The 12695-nt window shown below is 42.3% G+C and overlaps 1 protein-coding gene and 1 pseudogene across 2 annotated transcripts in view; one reads left to right on the top strand and one right to left on the bottom strand.

The window, feature by feature from the left end:
* Positions 1-510: 510 nt before the first annotated feature.
* On the bottom strand, positions 511-1779 carry LOC134384264 (protein BUD31 homolog; annotated as a pseudogene).
* Positions 1780-4053: 2274 nt separating this feature from the next.
* Positions 4054-12695, top strand: part of PIP5K1A (phosphatidylinositol-4-phosphate 5-kinase type 1 alpha) — a 35828-nt gene continuing 27186 nt past the window's right edge. For both annotated transcript variants that reach the window (XM_063103606.1, XM_063103607.1), the window contains exon 1: positions 4054-4430. In XM_063103606.1, coding sequence (XP_062959676.1) covers positions 4349-4430 — 82 coding nt within the window. In that variant the 5' untranslated portion in view covers positions 4054-4348. The remainder of the gene's footprint in view (positions 4431-12695) is intronic.

Raw genomic sequence — 12695 nt, forward strand, 5'->3', positions numbered from 1 at the left:
CCTTTTCTGTAACTTTCTGACCTGGAGAATAAATACTGAAAGAAGACCCCAGTTCAATGATAATTTCCTGAGGAGAAATGCCTCTGTCTTGAGGGTTTGTGGAAATTAACCCCTTCAGGGCTTCTCACTGCTCAGAAGAAATGGGCTTTGAGTAATCCTTTTTGCGTCTTCATCACCCTGGGGGAGAGGTGACATACCAGGAACTCTCATAGTGCCTGGGACATAGCTGAGGCTAAACAATGGTAATTGAATGAATTAATTAACTAATAACTAATTGAATGAATAAGGTACCTATCCTTTTAATATTTTTTTCCTAAGAGGTTTAAAGTTTTTATTTTTACAATCACAATTGATGGCTACCAAAGCCTTCACCTGTAGAGACCATGCTCCAACTCGAGCTCAGGGCACCACTCTGCAAGAAGAGCTGCTCCCAGGAAAGGGGGTGGCACAATAGGCAGAAACCTGTGAAATCCAAAGTCTACGGTGGAGAGGGGTCAGGGCCCGCGAGTCTCACCCAGAGCAGACATGGAAGCCACAGTGCATGCACTCAATAATGTGGCCCATTTCCAGCTTGTTTTTTGGAACCGGGCAAATGCAGTTCATCATGAAATTGGTGTCTCATGTCTGAACGCAGCACAGGCAGCACAAGTTCTCATACCCCTGCTTTTCCATTTTGCAATCAGGTTTTTGTCTGCCTAGCCTTCTTTGATACAATATTCATGTAATTTTCTGCTTATGGCTTTCCACTTGTAAAAGACGTCAAAGATATAGTGGGTTTTCTCGGGCTGGATTCTGAAGATGGGCCACAGAGATTCCACTTTCCTCTTTCCCTCATGAAGTTCTGTTTCAGCTTCTCTCATCTTTTGATCTAATTCATCCAGTATTGGCTTGATCAACTCTCAGCCATCTGGGGGAACTTTCCAGCTTCTTTTGACTTTAGGCTATTTTTTTACCCCACAAGATAATTTGCAAAGATCTGAGGATCTGTTTCCCAAGACAGTAATAGAAAGATCTTTGGTCTCTGCAGTTACAGGCTTGGATTATTGTCCAGCTGGTATATTATTGTCCAGTTCTGTACCTTTGGGGAGCTCACTTTCCCTCTTTGGTCTTTATTCTCATCATAAGACCTTGCAACTTGGGCTGCTACTTTTCTAGTCCCATCTTCTTTTTTTTTTCTAAAGATGACCAGTAAGGGGATCTTAACCCTTGATTTGGTGTGGTCAGCACCACGCTCACCCAGTGAGCGAACCGGCCATCCCTATATGGGATCCGAACCCGGGGCCTTGGTGTTATTAGCACCGCACTCTCCCGAGTGAGCCACGGGCCGGCCCATAGTCCCATCTTCTTATTCTTGCTTTTACATTGCTCTTGCCAGTCTCCTGCCTCTTCATTCTAACCTTAGGAACTGTTCTAAGACATGAAGGATGCTTTAATAAAGCTGTGTGTACACTCTCACATGCACTCAAGTCTCTATGTGTGGCCCTATTTTGAGGGCAACAGATTGCCCCCCTTATCCAAAGTACATGTTGGTGAACTCCCTTTTCCATTTCTTTGGGGGCACCAAGCCAATGTGTCCTGCTCTGCCCCTGCTTCCACACCCTGCCACGTCATCTCAGTTCTGCTATGCCAAGAATGTTACTAAGTAGAGTGACTGCATGACTCAGAGGGCACCCTAAGGATTGAGTAGGAGTGGGGGCAGAGACAAGGCTTAGGGGGAAAAGATGGCAGACACCTGCTTCTTAACCAACCCTAGCTCCACTTTTTGAATTTTACCTTCATCCATTCATATATGAGGGTACTTCAAAAAGTTCTTGGAAAAATTGAATTAAAAAATAATACGAATCTTTCCATGAATTTTTTGAAGACTCCACGTATTTAGGAGACATATATTGGGCACCTACTTTGTGCCAGGCACTATTCTATATGCCTGCGATATAAAAAATGGATAAGATGTAACCTTTTCCCTGAAGAGCCCAGTCTTATGAGGATGACAGACAGGTAAACAGGATGACATAATACAAGGTGGTAGGTATAATAGTAGTCATTTTCTGGTTCACAAAGGAGAAACAGAGGCCTCTAAGAAGCTACAAACAGGGATTTGTCTTTCAGAAGGGCTAAAATCAGATTCACAGATCAGCTCCCAGGGACAAGTTTCCCCTGTTTGACTGTCTTGGTCATTCAGGGTCTATTTCCAATTTTTATTTAATTAATTAATTTTTTTGGTGGCTGGCCAGTATGAGAACCCAACCCCCTCCCCCCCCCTTTTTAAAAGATGACCGGTAAGGGGATCTTAACCCTTGACTTGGTGTTGTCAGCACCACGCTCACCCAGTGAGCTAACCAGCCATCCCTATATAGGGATCTGAACCTGCAGCCTTGGTGTTATCAGCACCGCACTCTCCCGAGTGAGCCACGGGCCGGCCCTGAGAATCCAAATCCTTGACCTTGGTGTTATAACACCATGCTCTAACCAACTCAGCTAACCTGTTAGCCTGTTATTTCCAATTTTAAAATCAGAAACAGCTTTACCTCTACACCAGCTAACTTCTGCAGTAACTCAAGAAGTGGTAACAACTCCATGCCTTTTCTGGAAACAAATATAATTCAACAGATATTTATTTATTGAATACCTATGAGCCAAATCGTGTGCTAGACAGTGTGCCCCACACTGCCTAGTTCCTATACTGTTTAGTTGGGTGAGGGGTATAGGTATAGGCAATCATAAAATACTCCAACATTACACAGTTCCACTGCTGTGGAATTACTAATGGCAAACCAATTCATTTGAAATTTTGTTTACTGTCAGTACTCAAAGGAGAACCAATAATCCAGCAGGTGGCAGCAGGAAAACAACGATGTTATATCTTGATGAGTCTGAGGTAAATGCGTGGGGATATTATTCTATGGACATTTGGTTCCTAGGTCCCCTTTCAGAACTCAGAAGACATCCGGAAAGAGGATATCCAGGCCATATTGGCGGCTTCGAAACGTAGGATTTTTTCCATTCCTCTTCATTTATTCATTCCACGAATAATTATTGAGAGCCTACTATGTACAAATTCACGGGAGGAAATAGAGATAGATAATGAGAGTAAACCAAACATAGTCCTTGCTTTCCAGACGCTTAAGGTCTGTTCAGATCCCCACCGGGGTTCACAACCTACAGAGTACTCTGTTAAAACTGAGCGTAGTACGAAGACTAGAAGAGGGACGGGGGACGGGGGGGATTTCTCTGTGTCACTCCATGGCCTTTGGAGTATAGATAATTTAGACGCTAAAGGCTTGGATCTCGGGAAGGTTTTAATATAGTCTAATCGCTTTCCGTGGCCTTTTGACAGGTCTTCATCCATTCATTTTTCAAATACTTACTAAACCCGTCCTGCATTTTGCTTGAGGCAAACATAGATCTATTTCAAATGTCATTCGGAGGAAGGTAATACATGCACGCACGTTAAAGTAGATAGTAAACAGGGCCGGCCCCCGTGGCTCAATCGGGAGAGTGCGGTGCTGGCAGCGCCGAGGCCGCGGGTTCGGATCCTATATAGGGATGGCCGGTGAGCTCACTGGCTGAGTGTGGTGCAGACCACACCGTGCCGAGGGTTGCGATCCCCTTACCGGTCAAAAAAAAAAAAAAAAAAAAAAAAAAAAAACAACTAAACATGGTAGTAAAACCAGAAAAGGGCTGGGAAGAGTTATTGGTTGTTTGTGATATTCTACTATTTAACGTCGTTGGCTTGACACCTGCGCTTCAGTCCGGAATTCTTCCCTAGGCTTTGAATTTCAGAGGACCGGCCCGGCCAACGTTTATCCCGAGTTGAGAACACGCAACCTGGGCCTTCCAAATAGCTGAATCTAACTTAACCTACCGAGGCACCGTAGGGGAGGTCAGCTGACTAGGGCTCTCACGTCTTCCACCCGTGGATTAGTTAGGTCGTGAGGGACCCACCTCACGTGATCATCAGAAGCCTCCCGATTGGCTTTGCTCCTCTCCCCTATTGAGAGGGTTGGAACCCTGAGAAGGTCGGGCGCATGCGCAGTGCCCGGATTTCCTTGGCCACCCGAAGAGGAGCGGTGGGGTTGGGCGATAAACAGGCCGTGGCTAGGGAAGAGGGGGAGGGGGCGTCCGCTCCTCCCGGACTTATGTCTTGTTCTTCCTTTAGGTGTGGTTTGGTCCAGACACGAGATCCCGGTGGGTGGCTTTTGCCTACTCCCTTGTGAAAGGGGAAAGCAGCTCCTACGTAAAGGAGAACGCGGGTTCTGTGAAGAGACGTAGGGAAGATTCAATTCCGAGAAGAGGAAGAGCCCGTTTGAAAGGGAGCCGGGCCGCTGAGGGGTAGGGGGCTGCCAAGATGGCGTCGGCCTCTTCTGGGCCGTCGACGGTCGGGTTTTCATCTTTTGATCCTGGGGTCCCTCCCTGTGCCTCGTTCTCAGGTGAGCAGGGCGGGGCGTGGGCAGGGGGACTGGTGAGGACTAGGCGATGGGAGGAAGAGCGAAACCTGGGAGGGCACCTGTAGCTGGGAATGTGGGAGGGGTTGCTGGTAAGTAGCACAGAGGGCGGGGCTTTCAAACATTTCTGAGAGGGCAGGGGGAGTCTGAGTATAGGGGTTTGATTGAGAAAAAGAGGAGCTGTTGAAAACATTGGATTTCTTCGAGGAGACCGGGTTAAGGACTTTGAGGAGAAGGGATAGAAATTGAAGGTGGAGGGGTGGATAGGAAGGAGACAGAAGAGAAACGGAACACAGTAGAGAAACTAAAGTAAACGGAGGCCTGATAAGTACAGAGGAAGCTACCTTAGTGTGAGAGGCTGGTAGAATCCAAGTCGATTGTGGGGTTAATTGTATAAAAATGTTGAAGAGAAGCCATGGGACTTAAAAAGAGTAGAAGTTATGGGACGATTTCGATTGCTGGTTAGATAGGGAATCATGAATTCTGTTGGGGGTGGGAGTTTTTGGAGCCGTCTTTTTCCTCAGAGACTTCCCCTAATGCGTCATTCCTTCTCACGTCGCGCCCCCCGCCCCCCAAACACGCGCGTGCGCTCGCACACACGCACGCAGGCATACTTTCTGAAGCTAACTCCTTTAGTGACTCCCATCTCTAGACTGCCCAACTTTGGGATGGAGTGGGAGGTTTTGAAGACAGCCTGTGGAATGTGGGAAATTAGGGTCAGAAGACCCTAAAGACAGATGAGGACGATGGAATGGAGTCTTTAATCGCAGGAGAGGCTGAAGGAAGTGATGTTGGGAATTAGGCCTGAGAAAGATGGGTGGGGGGTAGCGCTCGTGCTGTAAAGGAATATTGCATAATGGAAATGGACTGGAAGAATGTGTAGGCTGTTATCAGGGAATTGGAACTCGGAGAATGGAGCCAGGGAATATAGAGAACTCAAAGTAGTTAGAAACTAATGAAGATTGAGGAAGAGCTGAGGAGGCCCACAAGAAAAGCGACAGATTGTGTGTAGGAGGGAAAATGTGTGTATTGGGGGGGCTTGGGGGTGAGTCAGAAACTGTTCTAGAGCTTCCACCTGAAATGTCTGGTGTCCCGCAGTGACTGTTGCCTGCACACTGCGAGTAGGAGAGACTGCTTGGATGCTTTACTTGAGATTTTGACATTTCCTTAGGCCTGGGCTTGCATCCTTGCCGTTTTGTTTTGTTTTTTAGATCCTTGCCATTTTGTTTTTTGTTTTGTTTTCCATGGCTGGCCGGTTCAGGGATCTGAATCCTTGATCTACGTGTTATAACACGCACTCTAACCACCTTGCCATTTTGATTTTGCTAAATAGAGGGTTCCATCTTTCACATTCCAGCTCAGATGAGGGAATATATAGTCACAAATATCTTTTTCATAAGCTGCGGATTTACTTATGCATATCTATTTTTAGTTTTTTGAAAGGTGATTTTTGCCTTTCCTATAAAAGCATTAGGGGGTCAGAACAACTCATGCTGCATTCTAAAGTGTGAAAAAGGGTAAAATAAGAGTGACAGGTTTTGACAGGTTTTTTAATACAGTAGCTCCTGAGTTTGAACCTTCTTCCCTTACTCTCCAATCCAGAAAGAAGAGTGGTTGTGTGTGGTCCTTAAGCAAACTTCTCAACTCTCAAGTCAGGTATTCTCTTTGTTAGAAACCAGGTTAATCTTAAAAGCCATGCGTTTATATCCCCAAATTTGATTCAGCCTCTATCTCATGGAAGTACCTGCCTGGTAGACAGGTTTAGGAGTAACAAGGAAATATTTGTCACTTGTTGATACATCTTCCTCCTCTACTCCTATTTCAGATAATCCTTACATCTATTTTAAATGTTACTATTTGATTTTTTTTGTAGGTTTTTATGTTTTCTGTCAGATTCTAGGTCTAGCAGTTAATAATGTATAAATGTTTTTGTGTTTTAACCAGAAAGTCAAATATTAGGCTTCAGTGGACATTTTTTTTTTTTTTTTTTTTTTTTAAAGATAACCGGTAAGGGGATCTTAACCCTTGGCTTGGTGTTGTCAGCACCACGCTCAGCCAGTGAGCGAACCGGCCATCCCTATATAGGATCCGAACCCGTGGTCTTGGTGTTATCAGCACCACACTGTCCCGAGTGAGCCACGGGCCGGCCCTTTCAGTGGGCTTTTAATATCTCCTATGACTGTTCATATATGAAGTCAAGGTGTAGAAATGTCTAAGTTAAAAATAAATAACTTTAAATTCTTTTTTTTTTTTAAATTTTAACTTTTGTTTCTTTCACCCTCCTCTGCTTCTTTGGCAAATACTAAAACCGTGGGATTAAGGAAAATTCTGCTCATAAATATACCTGAAAACATCATGGGATTATTGTATGTAGATATGCAATGTTAACTTTTTTGTGTATTTGCATGTTCACTTACGTTTGGGCTTAGTGAATTTAATAGAATTTTTTTCCTTACAAGGATATGCTTTTAAAGAGGATGTTTGTTTCTGATGCAAAAAAGACTATTAAGAAAGGATTTTATTTGTGATTGGAGGAGAGTGCATCTCTGTCTCGATATTACCAGGGGAATTAGAAAGGAATAGGGGATGGTTTATGATATCCTAAATTGTTAAAGGCTAGAAGGCTAGCTTTGTACAAATTCAAGGGGTGTGTGTATGTATTTGTATGTTTCAGCCATCTTGAAACCAATTTATTGTTCTTAAATGTTTAGCTGAACTGAAGTTTTGGTGAAACTCTGAAATCTAGAGACAAGTTTCTTTGGCAGTGTTGAAAATAGATATAAAATAAGAATGTCTTGTCATGGTTCAGGGATGGATTGACATAGTTTTGGATAAGCCACTCATAACCTTTGGGGATTAAAAATTTTTATCATTCAAATTAAAAAGGAGAGGTTATTTAAAAGAGTTGTTCCCTGCCAGTGTTAAACCCCTGTCTAGATTGTTTCACTATTAAGTCAGAACTGGTATTTTATACTGCTGACAAATGAAATACAGAGTTTAGGTAAAGTAAACCATACGTTCTAAGTGATGTTTAACGTCTTTTCCGATGGGAGTAATTACCATGTTTGGATTTAGGGGGGTGCAATTATAAATTAGTATCAGTTTACAGCACCATCATGTGCATGTTCTTACATTTGGTAATAAAAGGTTATACAGTTTGCTGTCTAGTCTCAGCTGTTTGGTGTGTAAAGGAAATTTATTCCTTCCCTTCCTTTCTTCCCCATCCTTATTATCTGCAGGACTTTTATCCTTATATCTCCCATCCTTATTATTTGCACAATGGTACCACTTAATAATAAAATTTGCCCTGGTGAGGTGCTGTTGACAGTGCAACCATCTGTCACACCAGTGTTCAGAGAGACTGTTTTCCTGCCTCTAGTTTAACTTCCATCAAGAGCTTGAAATTCAGCCACAGATTCCCCTTTTTACTACCATGAAGAGAGTAAAGAGTTTTTGTTTTGGAGACTTGAGGGAGTGAAGGGGTTAGAAAGGAAAGACAGGATGCCGAGGTGTACACTGCTCCCTTGAAATAAGAGCTGTGCAATAAAATAATTTGTGGCTCCCCCAAGGAAGAGCACTTGAAACCTTAGTTCATCATGAACTGTGGCTCCCGCTTCAGACCAGGACATTTTTTAAATTGTCACCTCTCACCTATATGATTTTATCAGGAACACAAATGATTTGGAAGTAACTTTATAGCTCCTTTCTTGGCTTTATTTTCACCTTAACTGCTGAAGGGAAACCCCAGAGGACACCGGATTGAAGTGTGTTTGCTTGAGATCTTTATATAGGGTCAGCCTCATCAGTCCGTAATTCTGGCGACTTTGTTCTTCTCAACAGAGCCCCACCAGTAAATTCTGCTATAGTCTGATAACTCCAATGGTAGGGTTTCTTGTCAATTTTTTTTTTTTTTTTTTTTGGTAATCTGTTCTTTGTATGCAGTATAAGCCATTTGTAGGCTGATCTTTTCCTCTTTAATTCTTCCACTCTAGTGAAAAGTAAAGCAAGGTAGATCGCTTTACTGGAGTAAGAAACTGAAATTTGGAAATATAAAGATAGAACACAATGTCTTATAGTCAGAATATCACCAGATACCACTTTGGTTGACATGAGGAGTCTTCAAAAGTTAACGGAAAGATCCATATTATTTTTTAATTCTGTTTTTTCCTTGAACATTTTGAAGTGCCTTCATATTTTATAAGTAGGGAAGAGATTTTTCTGTTCATTCTCTCTATAGGGGTTTTTGACCCCTCACCCTTTTTCTTTTGTCTCCTTGGTAGATTCTGCCTAAAAACTGACATTAGAATGTCATTGTTTTTGATTAGCCATTTCTGCCATGGCTGCTCAAGCCCAGTGTGAAGTATAATTAACTACTCTTATAGGTGTCTGCTATCTGTTATTTATTGGTAATGTGTACTTACAAGTTAGCTTTGAATATTAAAATAGTATGTTTTGCTTGTTAATGTCTGTGGGCTCTTCTGGGTTGATATAAACCTCTTCTGATTAATACCTTTGCTCAAGTATGAGTTACTTTATACCTATTAAATATTTTATTAGCTTGTTTTTCTTTGATAATATGATGGAAACTATTGCCTGTGAAGTGAACAACAGAGATAACATAGACCAGAGGCAGAACTGGGGAGAGGGAAGGTGATCGATTTATCCTTTAAATGGGACATTTTTTGCTCCTAGAATTTTGGAGTATTTTTTTTTCTGTTTGTTTGTTTTCCATTTTATTTTCTTTTACTTTTTTGTTTGAATTTTGGAGTGTTCTGACTTGACATAAAGAAGGCAACAAGTGGCTGGCTGGTTGCTCAGTTGGTTAGAGCATGGTGCTGATAACTTCAAGGTCTAGCACTTGATCCCTGAACTGTCCAGCCACCAAAAAAAAAAAAAGAGGAAACAAGAAGACCCAAGTTGTCAGTTTCTTTGTCTCTTTCTTCTTTTCACTGAGTGTATTTTCTTGATCAAGGATAAAAGTAATTTAGGAAGAATGCTGTTTCCTGATAGCCAGAGAGGGGGAATCTCTGTTTTCCTGTGTTCCAAACTCAGCATACCATTCAGTCTCAAAGAGTGTTTGGACTGATGGTGTTACATAGAGGAAACCCCTACTTAGCTCACATTTCCCCTATTGCACCTCATTTCTTCACTCTTTCCCATCAAAAGAGAGCATTGTTTAATTTACACATATGTGTTCATCCTGGTTTGTTCATACCTCCTATGAGCTTTTATTCTTTTTTTTTTTAAAAGATGACCTGTAAAAAAATAAATTTAAAAAAATGAAAGATAACCTGTAAGGGGATCTTAACCCTTGACTTGGTGTTGTCAGCACCACGCTCTCCCAAGTGAGCTAACCGGCCATCCATATTTAGGGATCCAAACCCTTGGCCTTGGTTTTACCAGCACCACACTCTCCCAAGTAAGCCACTGGCCGGCCCTAGCTTTTATTCTCTTACTGTTTTCTTTTCTTTTTTTTTTTTTTTTTTTAAAAAGGTGACCGGTAAGGGGATCTTAACCCTTGGCTTGGTGTTGTCAGCACCACGCTCAGCCAGTGAGCGAACCGGCCATCCCTATATAGGATCCGAACTCATGGCCTTGGTGTTATCAGCACCACACTCTCCCGAGTGAGCCACGGGCCAGCCCTTACTGTTTTCTTTTTTTTCTTTTTTCTTTTCAAAAGATGACCGGTAAGGGGATCTTAACCCTTGACTTGGTGTTGTGAGCACCACGCTCAGCCAGTGAGCGAACCGGCCATCCGTATATGGGATCCGAACCCGGGGCCTTGGTGTTCTCAGCACCGCACTCTCCCGAGTGAGCCACGGGCTGGCCCTACTATTTTCTTTTGAAGTGAATTTTTTTCCTCAATGCCTCCATCTTTTAAAACCATCTCCAGTCATTTTTCTTTCTCCACTTGTGAAATTTCAGTCTGCTTATCTGTTATAGCGATATATAATATGTATTAATTTATAAACATCTGGGGCTGGCTGGTAGCTTAGTCAGTTAGAGTGTGGTGCTGGTAACACCAAGGTCCAGGGTTCAATCCCTGTACTGGCCAGCCACCAAAAAAAAAAATAATAATAATAACCATTTTTTTTGTTTGGTTTTTTTTTTTAAAGATGACCGGTAAGGGGATCCTAACCCTTGACTTGGTGTTGTCAGCGCCACGCTCTCCCAAGTGAGTTAACCAGCCATCCCTATATAGGGATCTGAACCCGTGGCCTTAGTGACATCAGCACTACACTCTCCCAAGTGAGCCACGGGCCGGCCCTAATAATTAACCATTTAAAAAAAAATTTATAAACATCTGATTCTTGGAAAGTCTCCCTATTGTTGTGATCTGAGGAAGACTTTGGCAAAAAGAGGAGCGCAGATCCCTTGCAGGGAGTTCAGTGCATCTTAGTATTTACCTTCTTTTTTTTTTTTTTTTTAAAGATGACCGGTAAGGGGATCTTAACACTTGGCTTGGTGTTGTCAGCACCACGCTCACTCAGTCAGCTAACCGGCCAACCCTATATGGGATCCAAACCCATGGCCTTGGTGTTATCAGCACCACACTCTCCTGAGTGAGCCACAGGCCGACCCTACCTTCTATACCTAACTGAGCAATAAAGAATTAACCTGGAATAAGCACTATCCCAAAGGATCAATGATGGGGGTGTGGGCGGAGAGGGCTAAGGGGAGGTGAGCAGGAAAGTTGAAGGGAGGGAATGAGAAAAGGTTTTTTTTAGGGTATGTAATTAGCTAGAGTAGAGTATATTAGTTTTTCTGTGCACAGTGTAAGTAAACAAATCTGATAAACGTGTGTGTGTGTGTGTGTGTGTGTGTGTGTGTGTGTCTCTCTCTCTCTCTCTCTCTCTCTCTCTCTCCCTCCCTCCCTCTCTCCCTCTCTCCCTCTCTCCCTCTCTCCCTCTCTCCCTCTCTCCCCCTCCCCTCTGTCTGGTGCAGGGATCCGAATCTTTGACCTTGATGTTATAACACTGCACTCTAACCAACTGAGCTAACTGGCCAGCCCATAAATCTGGTAAACTTTTAAGTTCTCATTGTTAAGAACCTATATAAAAGGCGTGTGATGGCAGAGAAGTAACTTGGTCATATCTTTGATTTCCTGGTGGACGTGGGAAAGGATAATTGCCTTGAAGTGCATTGTTGGGGCAATTAATGCCCATTATGAAATCATTAAAGTTAGGCTTTCTCTGCTGAAATGCATACATTTTAATCCAGCAAAATTCATTGCTTCTTCAAAATAGATAGAGCCAGATCTGGTAATAGAATCAGGAGGTGGCAATCTGCCAAAAATTTCAAATGCTTCTTTGCCATTCAAGAAACCTGGGGTGATTAAGGAAGGACTTGGAGTTTTTTCATAATTTCAAGCAAAGTTTTGGTGCTAAGAGATTTGATTTGAGGCCTGAGAACCATGAAATTTACTCCTATAGAACTAGAAGCAAAAGTTCCCTAGAGGGAAATGTACAATTATTTTTATTTAAGGCCCTCACTTTCCAAATTGGGAAACTGAGGTTCAGGGAGATTGTTACTAGTGGTAAAGATGTTGCATAAAGGTCGTATGTTATCAAGATGAATCTTAATAAATTTGTGCCTCATTCCTCGCTATACTGTTTTTAGTTGGCTGTTAGCTCAGGTGACTGGTAGATCAAACTGCTTTCAAGCTTTTGTTTCTAGGATCTTCCTTGCTTTTCTGACTTTTTCTTAGAAGATCCTTAGGAAAAACTGACACCTGCTCAGAAACAAAATATAGCTTTTCCTTGAGATGTGACTTGGTTTTCTTAATTGGCTTGGTTCAGTTATTATTGAGGGTGTAGTGATAGTACAATTTTATAAAATACTTTTGCTTAGAGCTGAGAGCTCAGCAGTACTTCTCAGGAGGCAGCCTGACATTTCAGACACATTTCTGAGTATTTGCATTTGGAGAACATATTGTGCCTCCCACCTGCAGGGATATAGTTAGAATGGCTTTCAGTACTCCAAGTTAACTAGGACCAGAGAGATTGCTACAGATTGTCCAGAAAACAAACAACTGAGTTGATTTTGTTTTTGTTTTGTTTTGTTGTAGGGGTTTTGCTTTTGCCTTTTTTTTTTTTTAAATATTTGGTTCTCAGTCTTACCATTTAAGAACCCCTAAGAGTTAGCATTTTGCTTCCAAAAAGCCTGCTTATCTCTTTGTGCTCTATGTGGAAATTATTGATACATTATGTAGTAGTGTTGGTAGGTCATTAAATTGAGTCTCTGAGATTG

The sequence above is a fragment of the Cynocephalus volans genome, chromosome 8 (genome assembly GCF_027409185.1).
Source record: "Cynocephalus volans isolate mCynVol1 chromosome 8, mCynVol1.pri, whole genome shotgun sequence".
NCBI classification, from domain to species: domain Eukaryota; kingdom Metazoa; phylum Chordata; class Mammalia; order Dermoptera; family Cynocephalidae; genus Cynocephalus; species Cynocephalus volans.